This window comes from Mytilus californianus, unplaced genomic scaffold (assembly GCF_021869535.1).
Source record: "Mytilus californianus isolate M0D057914Y unplaced genomic scaffold, xbMytCali1.0.p SCAF_5, whole genome shotgun sequence".
Lineage (NCBI taxonomy): Eukaryota > Metazoa > Mollusca > Bivalvia > Mytilida > Mytilidae > Mytilus > Mytilus californianus.
The window spans coordinates 114,774,406-114,795,311 of NW_026262701.1; the positions used below are offsets into that span (position 1 = coordinate 114,774,406).

The 20,906-nt window shown below is 31.1% G+C and overlaps 1 protein-coding gene across 6 annotated transcripts; it reads right to left on the reverse strand.

Moving 5' to 3' along the window:
* Positions 1–2,766: 2,766 nt before the first annotated feature.
* LOC127700717 (prenylated Rab acceptor protein 1-like) lies at positions 2,767–20,841 on the reverse strand. Of its 6 annotated transcripts, XM_052204324.1 has the most exons (7): positions 20,667–20,840; positions 14,917–14,934; positions 13,489–13,512; positions 7,364–7,573; positions 6,920–7,017; positions 4,583–4,684; positions 2,767–3,451 (listed from the first exon to the last, which is right to left on the reverse strand). In XM_052204324.1, coding segments are annotated over exons 2-7 (531 nt in total). In that variant the 5' UTR covers positions 14,919–14,934; positions 20,667–20,840; the 3' UTR covers positions 2,767–3,356. The 6 variants fall into 6 exon arrangements, with proteins under 6 accessions (XP_052060284.1, XP_052060282.1, XP_052060286.1 ...); XM_052204322.1 differs by lacking the exon at positions 14,917–14,934 and having other exon boundaries at positions 20,667–20,841; XM_052204326.1 differs by lacking the exon at positions 13,489–13,512 and having other exon boundaries at positions 20,667–20,839.
* Positions 20,842–20,906: the final 65 nt, after the last annotated feature.

The window sequence follows — 20,906 nt, forward strand, 5'->3', positions numbered from 1 at the left end:
GGCTGAAATCTATCGACATATAGAGCCTCTTGTCCCAACAAATTCTTGATCCTAAATGACTGAAATTAATCTACATATATAGCCCATTATCTCAAACTATTCACTCTAACTGACTGAAATCTTTCTTCATTTTGAGCATCTTATGTCAACAAATCATTTTTCCTAACTGACTGAAATCTATCTCCATATAGAGCCCCTTATCTCAAAGAACTTTTGATCCTAAATGACTGAAATATATCTACTTATATAGCCCATAATCTCAAACTATTAACCCTGACTGACTGCTGTCTTTCTACACAAAGAGCTACTTATGACAACATACTATTTTGACCCTAGCTGGCTGAAATCTATCTCCATATAGAGCCCCTTATCTCAGACTATTCACCCTAACTGACTGAAATCCATCTACATATGGAGACCCTTATATCAGCAAAATATTGACCCTAACTGGCTGAAATAAATCATCATATATAGCCTATTATCTCAAACTAATCACCCTAACTGGCTGAAATCTTTCTACATATAGAGCATCCTACGTCAACAAACTATTGACCCTAACTGACAGAAATACACTGTTTATCCTGACTGACTGAAATCTACCTACATATATAGCCCCTTATGTCAACAAACTATTGACCCCAACTGGCTGAAATCTATCTACATATAGAGCCCCTTATCACAACAAACTATATACTATCATTATCCTGACCAATCTTTGCTTTTTATCCAAAATGCCTCCTGCAGTTAGCAGAAATTGGAAAAACGTACAATCATGTTTAGATTGTATAAACTTCTACTGTTGTTCCTTTATTTGATAATAGAAACGCTTGTAGAGTAAATTTTGTAAACAATACAGTATTATATATTGTTGGGGAATGGTGTAAGTTTTAAGTCAACACTCCTTACAATTTTAAATCCAAATAAGAAACTGAAATTGCAAATGTACAGATGTCTAAAAAAAATTATTCCACCAGTATGCTCTTTATGCAGCAACAGGAAAACAAAGATGAACATATAAATGTAAGATCAGACACAAATAAACAAATTTGTATACCTATGTAAATAATTTATTATATCCCTCTTGAACACAATTTAGTTTATACACGAACATATCACAGATCTTATAATAATATAATTCTATTTCATAAGTAAACATAGACAAACATATATAACAGGTATAGAGTATACTTTTTCTAATCAACTTTTGAAGTATTTTTCTTTCACATATTATAAAAAGAGGACATGAAACTATACTCTGTACGTTTAAATCAGGTGTATGTTTTAAACAGGAACCTCATTAGTTTTGTTTTTACTGAACCAATATATCAAATGCATTTACTTTAACTCCTATAAATCTGCTTTTTCCATTGTTTATTTTTATTGCTAACAGGAGGTAGTCTATGATATATGACTTATCAAAGCATCATAAAATCCTCAGGTATTATGGCAATAAAGTACATTTCAATTTATTGTTCTGTCTTTAATATATGAAATTGAGCTCAAGCTTATGAATAGAATAAAATCAATACAGTAACATTAACCTTTCTATTATAAAACCTTTAATAACAACTTATTCTAATAATAGCAAAAAAATAAAATTTTGACCTTCTGAGTAGTTTTGATTAAAAGATGTGATGAGGATTATGTGACTTGTAATCATGTTTTTATGGAAATAAAAACAAAAAAAAAAATGCAAAACTGGTGCTGACAACCAAGAACCATTTTTTAGATAATTTTGCATAATGGTAATAGACGCATACTGAAAAAAGACCCATGACCAACATTCAATAATTAAACTTCCCTTCCTACCCTCCCACATACATTTTAATGGAATAGCCCTTAGCAGAAATACCAATTTTGTTAATCTATTATTTTGCAACTTGTGAATACAATTTGAAAGGACCTACGATCAAGTAACACAACTGTTAGCTTGCTGCAGGTACCTTTATAAGATATGGAGGACTTTCATCAGTACAATTCAGGATTTCAATATTGGACATTTTTTTAAACAGCTCTTGACAAATTATAATTGGCTTGATAACTTGCAATAATCAAAGTGCTTGTGAGCAATGAAGGGTAAAGATTGCTTTCATTTTGCAATTTTTGAATTTTTAAATAAAGCATTGAATTGTATTTTGCTAGAGAAGTTAAAAATTTGAGTTGGAGTTATATTCCTTTGTTCATGATTGTACATTTGTAGTTGAAACTATTTTTATAACAGATTCATACACCATGCATCAATTGTGTAAAAAAATGTTTTCTTGACAAGTATTGTTATTCAATACACATCATATTGTAACTTAAATTTCAAAGTATAACATATCTTCAATCAATTGCATGACATTGACTGGATAGGATCTAAATAATGATCCCTTCACTGCACTATTTTGTTTGAACACTCAAAGGTAGTGATCAACCTTGGAAGATATAGTATCAAGTCAGTGCGATAGGGTTTTGATTGCATTTCATGCAATATTTACCCAAAAATGAGATAAAATATATTATGTTATTATACAGATACACAAGACATGATAAAACAAATCTGTGATAAGTCTATAGTTAAATAATATTTTCTCAAAAAATGCTTTAACAAATCACCTCATTGAGAAAGATTTTGAAACACAAAATTCATGTAATCCTGAAATCATTATTTGAAAATTTGAAATAAAATTACAACATAAAACATAAAACTAAGCAGAACTCACTAATTCATAACAAAGCCCCCCACACACACCCCCCCCCCCCCCCAAAAAAAAAAACACAACAAAAAAAACCCACTGTATTTAAGGATTTATCAAAGTCCATTTGTATTACAAAAAGAAACCCAAAAATCATTTGAATAAAAAGAAGAGAAAAACAACACCACAACAGTTTCTGTGAGAATTTGAATACAGAGTCCAGCTTATAGTAGCTGCAGTTCTGACGTTGAAATGGATGAACAAACAAACAAACACAAGGATATACAACCCATTTAATAAGTGGAAGTAGAATGAATGAACATTTATATCCCAAAGTGAAAACAGATGTTTGCTTGTTTTGATGGGTTATACAATGCATGTTTCCAGCTATCAAAAATTCCCTATGAAAAATGATAAAGAACAGTAAGAAGTTATAAGAGAAACTAATTCTGCCAAGTTTACTGCGTATTATAATCTCCACATGGTATGTATTCTGACTGAATCATGATGTAATACCCTAGATGGTAGAAATGCACATAAATGCTCTATAGATGAAAGTATTAGTTAGATGTGACATCCTGTAAAAACCAATGTAACTTTCCCATAAACCAATGTTTGACACTATCATATAATGCCACCCGTAGCGTACTGACTGAATCATTGTTGGTATTCCTCCTATCACACAACCTCATCCATCTCTAATTCTACAGCCTCTTGCTCATCTGGTGTCATGTACATAGAGGCATGCAACATTATAAAGAAGAAAGAAGCACCTGTAAATACAAATACAATTAGAATAAGATATTTTAAAACATTTAAAGTTCACCACATACTAAACTTTGCAAGGTTTCCAAGGGAACTAAAGTGCTACAATGTGTAGTTATACCAGTAAACAATCAGTTGTTGCTTAGTTTAAGGTAGATTCATGGTATACCGCCATCTTGGATTGTACAATCCCAGTACAAAATCGGTCTAGTTATTTGCCTAAATCTGCAAATTTGGAGACAGATTTACAATTTATTGGTTAGACTGTTTGTTTATGTAAATAAAAATTGATAATTTATTGTATAACTCAAAATATTTAAACAAATATCAAATTTTGTGCTTTTAGAATCAATTTATTCAAATAAGCCATTTCAGGGAAGATAACACTTTTAGTAAAAAATATATACTGGACTGATAGGGAGATTTTTAATTTTTACTTGTAGCAAGAAAACAAGTTCGGTGACACCATTTTTTCTTTTTATTTTCTTAAAACATATTATAAAACCTATCTTCTCACAATTTATTTTAAAATTCTATCTCATAGATTTTTTTTTATGCACACAAAGGTGTTTTTTAATGAACAATCTAACCAAATTTAGGCAATTTTCAACGACTCATAGCTTGGAAAATAGCACGGTGACCCATACTTTTTATTATATTTTTGAAAAAAGCATAGTAAAATCTTCATTTTGGCAAAGTATAAGAAAATTTTATCTCAAGAAATATATACCTATGATCTACCTTAAGTTGACACTAGTACTGCAAAAAGGTCTTTTTCTAGTATGATAAATTATTGGTAATATATGTATGGTCAGGAGCCTGTAATTCAGTGGTTGTCTTATGTTGCTGTATATTATATTTGTTTTTCATTCATTATTTTGTACATAAATCAGGCCGTTAGTTCTCACGTTTGAATTTTTTACATGTCATTTCGGGGCATTTTATAACTGACTATGTGGTATGGGTTTTGCACATTGTTGAAGGCCGTACGGTGACCTATATTAAATTTCTGTCATTTATTCTCTTGTGGAGAATTGTCTCATAGGCAATCAAACTACATATTCTTATTTTTATATGATATTTACTACAGCCATTAAACACATATATTCCCATTTTAAGGATATTATAAAGTTTCTTACCAATAATCCAGAAAACAGCCGACCCTGCTCCCGCTAGCCAGAATAATGGAAATGAACACACACCAACTACTGCATACTGCTGACCTACACTTAATTCTTTACCTAAAAAAATCAAAACAAACTGTAGTTCAGTATAGCATGCATTTCATATTTGTTTTTTATTTATTACTTTGAACATATGAAAAAGCTGTTAGTTTCCTCTTTTGAATTGTTTTACACTTGTCATTTTGGGCCTTTCATTGCTTGCTATGTGATATGGGTTTTGATCATTGTTGAAAGACGTACAGTGACCTATAGAAGCTAACTTCTGTATCATTTGGTCTCTGGTGGAAAGCTGTCCCATTGGTAATCATACCACATCTTATTTTTGTATAGGATATAATTTATTACTTGTAATGTCTATACCCTTCATTTTATGCCTATACTGTTTAATTTTCAGAATTATAATTTATAATGATGTCGCTTTCTTTAATTTAAATGTGATATTCATATGACAATCTCAATTAATGTAATAAATAAAACAATAGGTGTAAACCATCAAATTTGACAAGATATAGATTTTCATTTTGTTGGCTGTTATTCAGTATTATCTCTTCTTTTTTTTTTTAATCAGAAACCTGCCAAAATAAGATTAACATTTTTGAATTAAACAACATGCATGGTAAACAAGAACTCGGACAAAGCAATTATATATATATATCAATACCTATGCACTACACATAATGTACACGTTGTACTTAGCATACCCCCCTCCCCCTTGTAATTCAATGTACCAGGAAACAGGTGTTCGACAGATTAAATAAAACTGCTTCGCTGAGCGCAGCTGGATACGCCTGCAGAGGTCCAACCCTGAACAGTTGGGGCAAAAAAGGACACAATATTCAAGCTTGATACAGGTCTGAATTTGGATTGTAATTAAATATTTGATATATTATAGGTTTCTGAATAAATGTAGTCAAAGAACTTGAAATTGGTTATATGAAAGATTTCTTGCTGTTGTGCAATGCGCAATACTTAGTAAATCTGTTGTCAGACTATAAACAAATAAAATCTTATAACTCGGAAATGTAAAATCGAAAATTCATAGTAATCAAAAGGGAGCTTACAAAAATAGATATAAACAATTTACCAAAGTTTCATAAAAAATGCTGAAAGCATTTTTGAGTTATTGACGAAAACTGGAAAATCCCCTTTTTGTAATGAATAAAACCCCATAAATCGGAAACTTAATAGTCTGAAATTTATAAAAATCAAAAGGGAGCTCATGTCAATAGAAATAAACAATTCACCAAAGTTTTTTGCAAATTGGTGAAATTGTTTTTAAGTTATTGTCTGAAAACTGGAAAATCCCCCCTTTTTTAATGAATAAAACCCCAAAACTCGGAAACGGTAAATCCAAAATTTATAAAAAAACAAAAGGGAGCTCACGTCAATAGATATGAACAATTCACAAAAGTTTCATGTAAATTGGTGAAATATTTTTTGAGTTATTGTCAGAAAACTGGAAAATCCCCCCTTTTTTAAAGAATAAAACTCCAAAACTCGGAAACGGTAAATCCAAACTTTATAAAAAACGAAAGGGAGCTCACGTCAATAGATATGAACAATTTACAAAAAGTTTCATGCAAATTGGTGAAATTGTTTTTGAGTTATTGTCCGAAAACTGGAAAATCCCCCCTTTTTTAATGAATAAAACCCCAAAACTTGGAAATGGTAAATCTGAAATTGATAAAAAACGAAAGGGAGCTTACGTCAATAGATATAAACAATTCACCAAAGTTTCATGCATACTGGTTAAAGCGTTTTTGAAGTAATGTCCGACATGTTGACGACGGTCGGACGGACAGACGGACGGACAGACGGACAACGGTATACCATAATACGTCCCGTAAACGGGCATATAAAAAGTGCTCACACATTACAATTCATCCCTCTCAAGACACTGACCAAATATGAAGTCATTCTTTTAAGTACTTTTTTTGAGAAAGTGTGACCAAAGTATTTGTTGGAGCTCGAGGAACAGATAGAGACAATGTGATTGCAATATAGCCACACTTCTAGAGTTGGAGTATAATTTTGATAATGAACACTAGTTAATTTGGAATTGATGGCAGATTAACTTTTACAAACTTCAGTGTGGTTTAGCTTGACATACTGAACAGATACTTGACAACTCGTGTTGACCTCAGGCTGTTTTTTGGGTTCTTTTTTGGTTACAATGTTTATCAATGAATACCCTACATAAAAGAGAGGCCAAAGATACCAAAGGAATAATCAAACTCATTAGTTGAAAAAGAACTGATAGTGGTTATAACACAACTTTATATTTATACTTACCTAATATTTTAAGTTTATTTTCTGCATTTTTTAAACTGATGATGTAACATGCCCCCAAACAAGCTGCAATGGCAACCAGTAACATGGGTGATGTCAATCTGAAATATAATACTTAACTTTTATGATTGTACAAATCAAAATGAAATTTTATGATTACCGGTATTTAGGAGTGGATTTGACATTCAAACTGTGAACTGATTTCTTCAAGTAATGCTTATGCAACAGTTATCAAAATAACAATGGTCTACACAAACATGTAGCTAGTAAATTTCTTTACAAACACACCAAATCAGAAAACTTAACAATATGAAATTTTATTAAAATCAGTTTTAAATTCTTACAAAATATGGATTTCCTTATTCTTTTTATTTTTTGTTTTGTCTGCAACAAATGTTGTGAAGGCAAGACATGGGTTATTTTAATGTGAACATGGTGAATACTTACACACAAAATAAAACCAGACCAAGAAAAACAAACATATAATTGCTCTGGAAATGTTCTATATTCTTCATGACTCTCCCTGGTACAGGTTTTACAGATTTAGGTACTTTAAACCTACTGGTGCTGATAAATTCTCCCCATGGTTTGATCCCTTCTCTTGTCTTGGAAATCCATTCACGGGCTGATACATTTGATAGTGAAAGAGACATTATTCTGAAATGTAAAATGATTTTTAACATTTAGTAGATATAATACAAACACATGTATTAAATCATGTATATTGTATTGATATAGGTATCTTTTTATGTAAGAACAATTATCACAGGGTAAGAACCCTTTTTAACAATTTGATCCAATGTTGTGCTGTTAAGTCACCTCTGTCCAGTGGGAGGGTTGAGCACTCTCAAATATTTAACATGTGCCTGTCTATTATGATTTACCATCTCTTAGAAAATTCTTTCTATAATTCTAAATATATATACAAATATTCCTATGTAGTCAACTGTTTGTTCATATTATAATTTTTAATCAAACTTCTCTTCTGAATTGTTTCTCATTTTGTCAGCCTTTTAAAGCTGTGTTATTATATATATGGTAAGGGTTTTGCTCATTGTTGAAGGCCGTATGGTGACCTGTAGTTGTTCACATCCTTGTCCTAGGGTGTATAAAGGATACTTGTATCATTCAAAATAATACAACTTTTCCTGATTATATATATATGTTGTGTCTAGTTATCATTTTGTACAAATTATAATTTGTACAAAAAAATTGTACAAATTATAATTTGTAATTTGTACAAAAAGTGCTTGTAACAATTACAATTTGTACAACATTTGACTAAAATTCACTTATAACTTGTACAATATTTTATAGTATGGATTTTGTTATAAAAAGCATTGATACATACTATAGAAATTTTATTTAATGACCACACAATAAACCTTATTTACAACGTACAAAAAAATAGTTCTTTAGATTTGTTTGAGCATGTGAGTGAATTATGGCATCGGGAATTGCACAACACATTTTGCTTTTTACATTTACATTTAGAAGTGCTGCACATCCCTTTGCATTTACATTAAAGGAACCCCTGACCAGCAGTCTTTGGAAGCTTTTTAACTGCTTCACGTAGAGAAAGTTGAAGCTCAGAAAGCTGCGAATAAAGATGTGTCTTTAACAGCTTCAATTTGATTTCTCAACAAATATCCTGTTAAAATTTCTACAGCTGTTCCAAAGCGGTATCCAAATTCTCCAGATTCAATAATTACACCTAAGATATTTCGAGGATCAGTTGGAGCACGATCCTACTGAGGAATTGGTATAATGACATTATTCCCCACAGCAAGTTCTGATAATTTTCGTTTCTTTTTCTTGGTTAGATATGGGGCTTGGATTTGTTGGCCAGACAGTGCACGGTGCCTGGCACGTATGATTGGTGTTTCAACGTCAGTGTCACCATGATTGTCACTGGGACCAATTTTTATTGTACTATCAGAATTGTCACTGGGACCAATTTTTATTGTACTATCAGAATTGTCACTGGGGCCAATTTTTATTGTACTATCAGAATTGTCACTTGGGCCAATTCTTATTGTACTATCAGAATTGTCACTGGGGCCAATTTCTTTTGTACTATCAGAATTGTCACTGGGGCCAATTTCTATTGTACTATCAGAATTAACTGGCATGCACGTATCAATTACATTTTTGTATTTTGTAAATAAAGTTTATTATGTGGTCATTGAATAAAAATTCTATAGGGTGTATCAATGCTTTTTTTATTATAACAAAATCATACAATAAATTGTTGTACAATTTATAAGTGAATTTTAGTCAAATTTTGTACAAATTGTAATCTGAACAAGCACTTTTTGTACAAATTACAAAGTCAAAATACAAATTATAATTTGTACAAAATGATAACTTGTACACAACATATACATATATACTGAATAAAAAGAAATAAACAACATATATTTTGAGCGAGAGGCAAAAGATACTAAAGGGATATTCAAACTCATAAAACTAAAACAAACTGATAATGCCATGGCTAGAAATGAAAACAACGAAAAGGCAGACAGTACACAAAAAACACAACAAAGAAAACAAAAGACTGAGCAACATGAACCCTACCAAAAACCGGGCGGTGATCTCAGGTACTCTGGAAGGGTTAGCAGATCCTGCTCCAAATGAGGAACCGGTTGTGTAGCTCATGTAAGTACAAATCCGATGATAAGTCTTATTTGGTGGGTCACCTTCGAGGAAAAGAGGAAGGGATTGTGGTTACGACAATTGGAGCATATACGTCATCATTTGTGTAACAGATATTCTATAACGATCAACCAACTCTGATGGTGTCCTTAAAATTTGCGAAGGGATGATTTTAACTTCATCACTTGCAACTTTTAATTCATAAAACTTTATATTAAAAATTTCAAAAGTAGAGGAAATAAAGTTTATAATTAAGATTTTGTCAAGTAAAAATTGCACCTTTTGGCATATTGTTTTTGTTACAATAAAGTATTTATAAATTTATTGTCAGGGTAAGAACTTCTAAGAAGTATGTTTTATTTTTGAAATTTCAACTTAAAATATTTGTTGCTAAACTTTATTTACTCAGTATATATTTAATGAATTACTTAAAGGACATGTTACTTTTGTTGTCATACAAATAAATTTTTTTTCATTAATTATACAATCATTTATGCATATACAACATGATGTATATAAATTATGAAAAAATTACCTATGTATTACATAGATATAAGAAGATGTATTATGAGTGCCAATGAGACAACTCTCCATCCAAGTCACAATTTGTAAAAGTAAACCATTATAGGTCAAAGTACGGCCTTCAACACCAAGGTTGGGCGGTATTTACCACCCCCGGTATTTACCAGTGGTATTTACCGGTATTTACCGCCCCGGACAATACTCCCCAAGTGGTCAATACTGGCAAATACTGGTCAATTGAAAATTTCATGCTTCTTTTGACTGGCTTATCTATCAATTCTAGTAAAAAAATGGTTGATGAGGGAAAACTTTATTCCTTTGGCATGATTGAGTTTATAAAAATTCGTAAGGGTTCCGCGGAACCCAGTGTCTCGCCTACTATTGCTGTTAATCGCAGGCTCAACAAAAATGAGGAAAAAAAAATAAATAAAAATATTCCTCTCTATACTATCTTTTGATTGTAAGTAGCTTCTGTTCAAGTTTGGTAAAAATCCAGGATAGTTTATGAATCTAATAAATGTTTTAAAAACTTAAACTGCAGACTGTATGTAATGTTAACTGGAAGAAAAACAAAGTCCATTTATAAGTAAAATACGGAAAAAATCAAACAAAATTTTAACAAAATTTCCTTCTAGATACTAGCTTTTAATCATAAACAAGCTTCTGTCCAAGTTTGGTACAAATCCAGGATAGTTTAAGAAAGTTGTTAAAATTTTAAAAACTTTAACCACTGAGCGTATGTAATGTTAACTGGCAGAAAAACTAAGTCCATTTATAAGTAAAAATGGATATTTTTTTTTTACAAAATTTACTTCTGGATACTATCTTATGATCATAAACAATCTTCTTTCCAAGTTTGGTAGAAATCCAGGATAGTTTAAGAAAGTAATTAAAATTTCAAAAACTTTAACCACAGAGTGAATGTAATGTTTCTTGGTAGAAAAACTAAGTCCATTTATAAGTAAAATACGGAAAAAATAGATTTTTTTTTTTACAAAATTTACTTCTGGATACTATCTTATGATCATAAACAAGCTTCTTTCCAAGTTTGGTAGAAATCCAGGATAGTTTAAGAAAGTTCTTAAAATTTCAAAAACTTTAACCACAGAGTGAATGTAATGTTTCTTGGCAGAAAAACTAAGTCCATTTATAAGTAAAATACGGAAAAAATGGAATTTTTTTTTTACAAAATTTACTTTTGAATATTATCTTATGATCATAAACAAGCTTCTGTCCAAGTTTGATAGAAATCCAGGATAGTTTAAGAAAGTTATTAAAATTTCAAAAACTTTAACCACAGAGTGAATATTTGTGGACGCCGCCGACGGAATGTAGGATCGCTATGTCTCGCTTTTTCGACAAAAGTCGAAGGCTCGACAAAAATGAATGATATTGGTATGTTATTAATTATTAAAACATTAAAAATGACTAATTTAGTTCTTAGGGGTAATTATATTGCATACTTTTGGTATACATATAAAATTGAGCAGCTATATCAGTTATTTTAACATGTATAAATCAAGATATATATTTTTCTTGAAAAGGTTTGAATTTTACAGGTAAATAGAATTACAAGTGACTAGCAATATAGATTATCAGAGCATTACCTATTATATGGCTAACAGGTGTCAAAAGTTTAATTACTATAACAACTGTCCCCTAATAAATGTTGACATAACAGGAAAAAAGTCATAAAAGTGATTTCTAAAGATTGTTTTAAACAATGAATTAATTCCTGGCTATTCAACAGCATGATAAAATTGTTCTAAATGCAGGAAATGTTTTTTTTTAATAAATATATAACATATATATATATAAAACAATTTTTTTAATTTTTTTAATTGCATCTTTCAAAATAACTGTTAAGAAAACCAGATGTTATATAGTCTCTCTTAAGTGACTGACTTCATGGTGTTAATGACTATATCTGTTGTATGATTGATAAATCTTCATTAAACCATGTTCATGAACTAATTAATTGTGACTTTTTGTCCTATTACAATGTAGTAAATAAGTGACTTTCTGCCTTGTGACTATATCTATCCATTTACCAAGTAATTCACTAATTGACCTGAGGTAGGGACTAGTTTTATAGTAAAGTCCTATCAAAATTTCAATTGCCCAGTATTTGCCAGTATTGACCAGTATTTGCCAGTATTTCCCGGTATTAACCGGTATTTACCGCCGGCATGGTCAATACTAGTATTGACCGCTTTTTTGCCAACCTTGTTCAACACAGAGCCTAGGCTCACACAAACCAGCAAGCTATAAAAGCCCAAAAAATGACTAGTGTAAAACCATTCAAACAGGAAAACCAACGGTCTAATCTATATAAAAAACGAGAAACGAGAAACACTTATGAACCACATCAACAAACGACAACCACTGACATCAGGTTCCTGACTTAGGACAGGTGCAAACAAATGCAGCTGGTTTAAATGTTTTAATAGGTGCCAACCTTCACCCTATACCTGAAACAATAGTGTAACATCACAACATAGAAAGACACTCTATAAAATATCAATTGAAATATGCATTTTGTAAATGCAAAAGGCACAAGGTATACCACTAGCTTGTATACATGTAAACATATCTGCTTACAACAATAAGTCATGCACATTTTTTTTCCCATTAAAAGATAACATGTAGAGTAAAACAATACTTTACAAAATTTACAAAAGCTTTTACATTAGTATGTATATATATATATATATATGAATTTATGAGTAGTTCATTATTTATATATGTTTATATGTATATGCATACATAATACTTTTAATATATATACATGTGGTTAACATTAGATACATTTCAAAAAGTTTGCTTTATCATGTTATCTAATATAACCTATAATTATTATAAAACATTATGGTTAATTCTGCTCAGTGAACTTCTGAGCAAGAATTTCTCAAAATCAGTTCATGTTGTAAGATAAACACACTTAATTTGTACAGGAAAATATACTGTATATAAAGTGCTAGGTCAGGTGTAGCATTTAGTACATGGGAAAGCTGAACAAGTGTATATCAAAAGGAAACTGGACAAATAATTGTGCTGGACTGACATGACCAAGTAATTTATAAAATGTCTTTGATTAAGTGCTTTACTGAAAATAGTTCCTTATATCAAAGAAACAGAAAATTTGGCATTCAAACGAAAAAGTGGTATTAAGCCTCAGTGACAACTTCTCCAAAACACCTATATATGTATGAGGTCAAAAGTTTTTAGGAAATGTCTAAAGATTTGACTTGGATTTTATGATTTACCATCTCTTAGAAAATTGTTTCTATAATTATAAATATATATACATGTACAAATATTCCCATGCAGCAAGATTTTAATGAATACCAATTATACTGTGAAAGCTAAGAAAGGATAGATAATTCATACAATACCTGGCTTTAAATCCTGATATACGCCTGTGTATAATACAAGCATATGTTATTGATTGTCTTTTAAACTCAAGAGACGGGAGCTAAAATTTTAAGTCAAAGCAAAAGTCTTTACACGTTATATTTAAAAGTGTAGGGAACAATGAAGTCGATATGATTTTTTTTATGAAAAGAGAGGTTTATTTCCTGCTTTCAAATGAAAAAAATATACATGTATATAACTTCACTATCAAGAGGGGGTCTCATTGAGGGGTCTGATCCCGGATCCCGCTTATTGTTTTATAAGAATCCTGTATCCCGCTTATCATTGCAATAACAGCTCTTGTAATTTGGCATGTCCTGACTTCGTTTCCCATTTTCACGCAAAAATAATTTGACTATAACGCTTACAAAAAAATCAGACGATCCCACATCACGCTTAGACCCCAATGAGACCCACTCCAGAAACAATAACTGAATGATATTTTAACAAGAATGCACACCCTGAAATGTCTCGCCTTCTTTACTGACCATTGATTTTATGTTGATAGTCCTAAATATAAAGCTTTACTACAAGAATCACATAAACTTAATATGATCCAAGAAAATGAGGTCAAGGTCAGATAAACCAAATGGGAAATACATGTACACCTTACAATCATTCCATACACCAAATATAGTAGACCTATTGCTTATAGTATCTGATATATGTACTTGACCACGAAAACTTAACATTGTTCTCTGATCCATGAAATGACTCCAAATGAGGTCGAGGTCAGATGAAAACTGTCTGACGGCCATGAGGACTTTGCAAGGTACACACATACTAAATATAGTTATCCTATTACTAATGATAAGAAAGAAATTAACATTACAAAAAATCTTAAACTTTTTTTTCAAGTAGTCACTAAACCATGAAAATGAGGTCAAGGACAATGGACATATGACAGACAGAAACTTCATAACATAAGGCATCTATATACAAAGTACGAAGCATCCAGGTCTCCCACCTTCTAAAATATAAAGCTTTCAAGAAGTTATATTTAAGTTAATGCGGCGCCACCACTGCAGCTGGATCACTATCCCTATGTCGAGCTTTCTGTGACAGAAGTCGCAGGTTCGACAAAAATCATTACCAATCATCAATTTAATATATTATTATTTTCAATTGGGTATCTAAATATACAAATTAAATGTCTCTCCCAAAATTTTAATTTTTGTCACAATATCTTAGTGAAATTTTTCAGGTGATGTACATGTTTATACATTGTAGTTTTGGAAAAGATAATAACCAAATATCTACATTTTTTTTCTGGCATACTGTCCATCCATTCTTTGATTAGTAAAAGGTATAAAAAATGATTAACACAATATATCTTATTAATTTAATATAATCCATTTCTGCTATTCATGCAAGTAAATATTTCCATGAAAAATCAAAAAAAAACTTACATGATTTATCTTTATTTCCTAAAATGTTGTAATTAAAACAATCTTTAAAATAAATTTGGTTCATGGTTCAGGCTAACACAAATTTTAAAAAAAATGTTTGGTTTTTAAAATTGCCACTTGCCGAAATCATGGTACAAAGTAAAATAACAAAAATACCAAACTCCAAGGAAAATTCAAAACAGAAATACCTTATCAAATGGCCTTTCTGTTGTATTTAATATCAGATGACTGAACTGTCCTATGATTTTTTTTATATTCTACTGAGTCTATAGAACAACCTCAAAGAACATTTTTTCATTTGCTCTTAATTTTCTTAAAAGAAATTCACATGTTTTTCATATTGCTAAAAGGAGATACAATGTACAGTACAGGATTTGGGAAATGAAAAGACATCTGCAGGTCAACATATCACCTACAACAATGATGTCTTCACAGTTTCAAGCTACAAATTGTCTAGTCTAAAAACAATCTAAATAAATCTAACAGAGACTATCAAACGTCCGTCATCAACACCAAACTCTGTCAACACATTATATATAATGTATAACAACCACTGACATTAAGTTCATGATTTGGGACAGACACACATATTTCTTGTGCTGCAAATTTTTTTTTTTAAATTAACCTGATTTATTGTGTGTGTTCATAAATTTTAAAAAGCAGTCACTTACATTTTTTTTGTAATTTGATATATGTTCTTCACTTGAATAAAAACACTATAAATTTCTCCATAAAATGACAATATAACCTTTTACACGTATTACAAAGATTTTTCATCTTATATCCAGGATTTCCTACTTAATTTTGTTTGTACATTGCTAACACAGTACATTTACTAGTGTACTTTGAACTTAATTACAGTTATTGACATAAATGATTAAGACCTATTGTTACACTTTTTTAATGGACGAACTTATGCTGATTAAAGTAATAAGTGTTATTCAAAACATTAAATTGATTAAAGAAATCTTCCTCATGTTTAAATTTCAATTATCAGATTTTTGATATATCATTTGTCCATGATTCTTTGATTTTTCTAAATAAAAAAATGTTTCATAAAGGTACATACATTTTGTGTAATATTCATACATAACTTCACTAACATGTTAATTTCTTAATACATATATATAGCTTGAGGATATCTTTAGATTATTACACAATCCAAACAACTTGTATTAAGTTGAAGGGTTGTAAGGATAATTTATACAAAATGAGATTTTTTTAAACATCTTTCTTACAAATGAAATATAATATTAAATAAGCAGTTAAGACTTTTGTTCTCTGTATTCACCAGTCATAAATATTTTACTATTGAGATAAGTTTCATCCAGAGAAAGAAAAGATAAAACTTTAACTAGAGACTCTAAATAGCCTGTGTTGCTCACCTGGATCTACATGAATGTACATCTTGATGAATTGATTGACTGTTGGTGTTGAAGACCACTCTCACAACTCTAAACTAAATCATAGCAGCCATTTTTTATTAACTGGAGATAACTGCAGTAAACCATGAGCTTCAGAACAAAACCTACCAATGTTAGTCTATTCAGATTGGATATAATGCATCTTGAGATTAATTCTTGACACAAGGGGGGACACTAGAGATGAACTATTTAGACCACTCTGATGCGAGGCCCCTGTACATCTTGAACAATGGACTATCTCCAACATTTTAGATGTTAATATAATTCATGGCTAAAATCTCTTTTTTATGATCTTGTATTGCTTTTTTCGTTTTACAGTTTCTCGCTATTTTTAAAGGTTATGTCCAAAACGAAAAATAAATAAAATCTTCATTTAAGGGCAATAACTCCAATAAGAAAAGAACTGTCAGTTTTTACCTATTTATAGATCTTTTCTTGTTGATAATATTTGCTGTTTACAGTTTCACTCTATCTTCTATAGTTTCTGTCCAAATGCAAAGAAAAAGTAAAAATTGCACTCCTATATATTAGAGTCAATTGTACTCCTATATATTAGAGTCAACTGACTTGCTGTTTACCTTATGTCTAAATCTAATCTATTTTTTTTTTCAAAATGACAAAAGATGGGTAAAATCTTCATCAAAAGGCGAAAAAAAAAAATAAGCAGCCAACTAACAATTTTGGCTCTGTTGACTTATTTGTAGATATAATGTCTTGTTAATCAATTTTCTCTCTATCTACCATTCTTTTGCAGATAAGTTTTAAATTCAAATTTCTCTATCTATTAAAGTGTTCAAGATAATTAAAATGGAAAAAAATGTCATTTGAGTGCAATGATTTATAAAAGGAGTGGTCAGACATTTTTTTTACCAAATGGGCAGTATGTAGATTTTGACATTCTAAACATTTTTGTCCCTATATTTTTACACCTTTGTCAAACGAATATTTTATTTTTATCCACTTCAACCATGTTGGTTGGCAGACAAGATCAACAACTATGTTTCAGAGAAGAATATTTTGTATACATTTTTTTTTTAATTCTAAGCTGTTTTATACTTATCAGATAATTTGATTCTTTTTTGAAAATCAATGTGTGGTTTAATTTGCTTGATGATCTTCATTAGCCTAATTTAATTATGAAGTCAATTTGTCTTGCCTGTCTCTAATTTTGCTATTCTGTCATCACAAACAAAGGGTCCATCCTGACAACATCACATAGAAAAGAACACAACCTGCTTGTTGACCATAAAAAAAGATATTTTAAAATCATTAGAGAATTTTTTTCAACCTTAGTACATGTATCTTGTGTTTAACAAATTTAAAAGGTACAATATTTCTCCACTTTTGACCGTTGAATTTTTCGAATATTTTCGAATATTTTAAATAAGCTATATAATAACTATTTACTAGTATAATGTATATGTTGAAATTGAAATAGCAATGCTTTAACCAACAAAAATTTAAAAATATCAAAAATCAATCAACCATGATTGCGGACAGGTCAAAAGGCCAAACAATTTCTGTGGAAATAAGATACATGTATATATGCCAGTGCTTATACTACTGCATACATGTACATACCAAATATTTTTTTTAAGGATGTTTGCTACTCTTGTTTTTGATTTTTTTGTCAGATATTTGGAATCCTTTAATTTTATCCATGTAGTGCCAATACAAGTTTTGCCCACTTACCCTTACTTTTCTTTAAATACTTTAGTAACATATAGCCATTTATGAAAATCTATAAAAGTCTAATTTTATCCAGAGTTTTTAAATCAAAGTATATTAATGATTGTCTTTTATTGAGAACATCTGTATAATTTATATTTTTTTAATATGCATCCTTTTTTTTTTGTTCATGAACATTAATAATGCATTAACTGTTGATACACACATATTTATAGTCTTTTTTTGTGTGAATACCAACACTTTGAACATGCTACAAACATTGATAATGCAGTCTTGGTAAAAAATCTTGTAAGTCATGGTAAGGTCTTATTGTTCGTAGCAAGAGCATGGCAAGATCGTAACTAGAACATGTTAATATCTTAGCAGAATCGTAGTAGGATCTTATCGGGATCATAGGTAGCAAGGTTGTGCTATGAATGTGGAAACTATTGAATATTCAAACCGACCATACCACGATCTCACCGCGATCTTACATTTTTATAGATGTAGTGGGATCTTCATGGTCTTGGTCTTGTGTAACGGGTGAAAAAAATTCTATTCTTTTCTATACTTTGAACAGACAAATTTGCATCTTTCAATAATGCTTAATGTTAAAATCCAACCTAAAATGCCTTAAAAATATGTGAAAAAATGTAGTTTTAAATGAAATATACATGATATAGGAAGCAAGATAACTCACCCCACTAATCAAAAATATATAAATCCCACTGAATAAAGAAACAAAAGACCTGCCAACTCAACCCGCTTATAAAAAGGAGTTTTACTGTTTAGTCCACTGAATTTGCCCCGCTACTGAAAATGAGTCATATTCTGCCAAATAAATATAAAAATAAGAAGATGTACATTGTAGTATGATTGCCAATGAGACAACTCTCCACCATAGACCAAATGACATAGAAATTAAATTCTATATGTCACTGCATGTCCTTCAACAATGAAAAAAACCCATACCGCACACAGTCAGCTATTAAAAGCCCAAAAATGACAAATATAAAACAATTCAAACGAGAAAACTAGGTGAATGGCCTGATATATGTACAAATAATGAACCAAAAAAAATTATGATATAGTCAGAAACAAACGGCAACCACTGAATCACAGGCTCCTGAGTTGTGACCGTCACATACATAATGTGGCCGGGTTTAACTAGTTTAAAGGCCCTAACCCATCCCCTAAGACCTACCAACTTCCGCCCATTAATGAAAAGGAGTTAATCTTGTTGAATTAAGACCTTCCCACTTGCCCACTTATGAAAAGGAGATGAACATAAAACTGCAAATGCACCCCATTAATGAAAAGGAGTCAATTACCCCGCTGAAAATAAGCCTGCCAACTTGCTACACTAATGAAAAGGAGTCATATCCCGCTGAATAAAGACCTGCCAAATAGCTCCCACCAACTCTTTTAATGTACCATGATTTTATTCAGCAGCTAGAGTTGGTAACTAGGTCTAAGTACAGCAGGAATATACAACTCTTCATGAGGGGCTACATGTGTAGTTGGCATGCCTTTATTCAGTGATTTTAAACTCCTATACACCAGTTATGAGAAACATTGTACAGTAATTAGTTATATCCGTCATGTGACTTTCATCACCATGTGACCAAAATGTAGGCATCGTCACTTCCATCACGTTTCAAGCGAATGGGTGAAAAAATTTGAAGCTAATTACTGCATGACTTATTTGGGAAATGAAATTCTAATTGGTTGGTCACCATCCCTTCAGTCTTACGGGACATTGAGATGGTGTACCTACTGAACATAAATTAATTCTAGACTTTCCTGCAGAATGACTTAGCCTGGGATCCTGGCTCACTGCTCGACAGTAGAGCCAGGCGGAATACAGCGACATGGTTTTGTCAATTGGAAGTTAGAATGATGCATCGTGGGATAGCGTCATTTCTTGACACATGGCGGGAAATATTTTATATTGTCACAAATTTATTGAAAATTATTTTTCATTTCATATGAAATGCAAATTTCGAAAAATTTAGCATATATAATTCAAACATTATTGATTAACATCGTGAATCAACTGTTAATTGACGATCCAATCGATATATTCCTGCGCAGTTATTCAGTCCTGTTCAGCGCTGATAGTTGGTCACGTGGATTGTATTACGCCTGGCCCTATCAACAAAGTATTAGATTGGGTCAGGATGCCAGGCTACAGAATGATGATCCTGAAGATGCTTGAAACTTTGATTGTTGCAGGGATACAGGCATGCCTTCTATCTGGTAATTGATGTGTTTATCATGTTTATGGAGTGCTTAAATTGACGACCTTTTCCAGTGAAAGACATGATTCCAGAAACAGCCTATTCATATTGATAAGATGGACAAATTTATTATCATGGAGTTCAGCAAATTGGTAGAAAATGGGGCGAGTTGGCAAGCTGGTCAGGACTTTTTGGCAATAGGATGAGTTGTCATGGATTCTAAAATATATAGGAAACATAATGTGTAGGTGACCAATACTAATGGCACTGTTGTATTTCAATAAAATTGAGAATAGAAATGGGAAAATTATGTGTCAAAGAGACAACAGCCCGACCAAAGAGCAGGAAAATACTACAAGTATCCAAATGAATGTTAAAATTCTTCTCGACTTTTGCAATTATTCAAACTGATTCTAACCCTTTTCCTTTTAAAGAGCTTTGTTTATCTGGAATATCAATGTCTCCTGCTATGTTCCCAAAATCCAACTTCGTATCTGTCATTTCTTGTCAAAACAACACAACAAACCTTTTGGTATTCAGATGTTGCAGTGATGTGTCAAAATGTTTTTGTCATTCTTTGCCTTTAATTCTTGATCAGCTCCTGTTTAATATATGATGTTTTTGATAAATAATAAGAGAACGAAAAGATAAGAAAAGG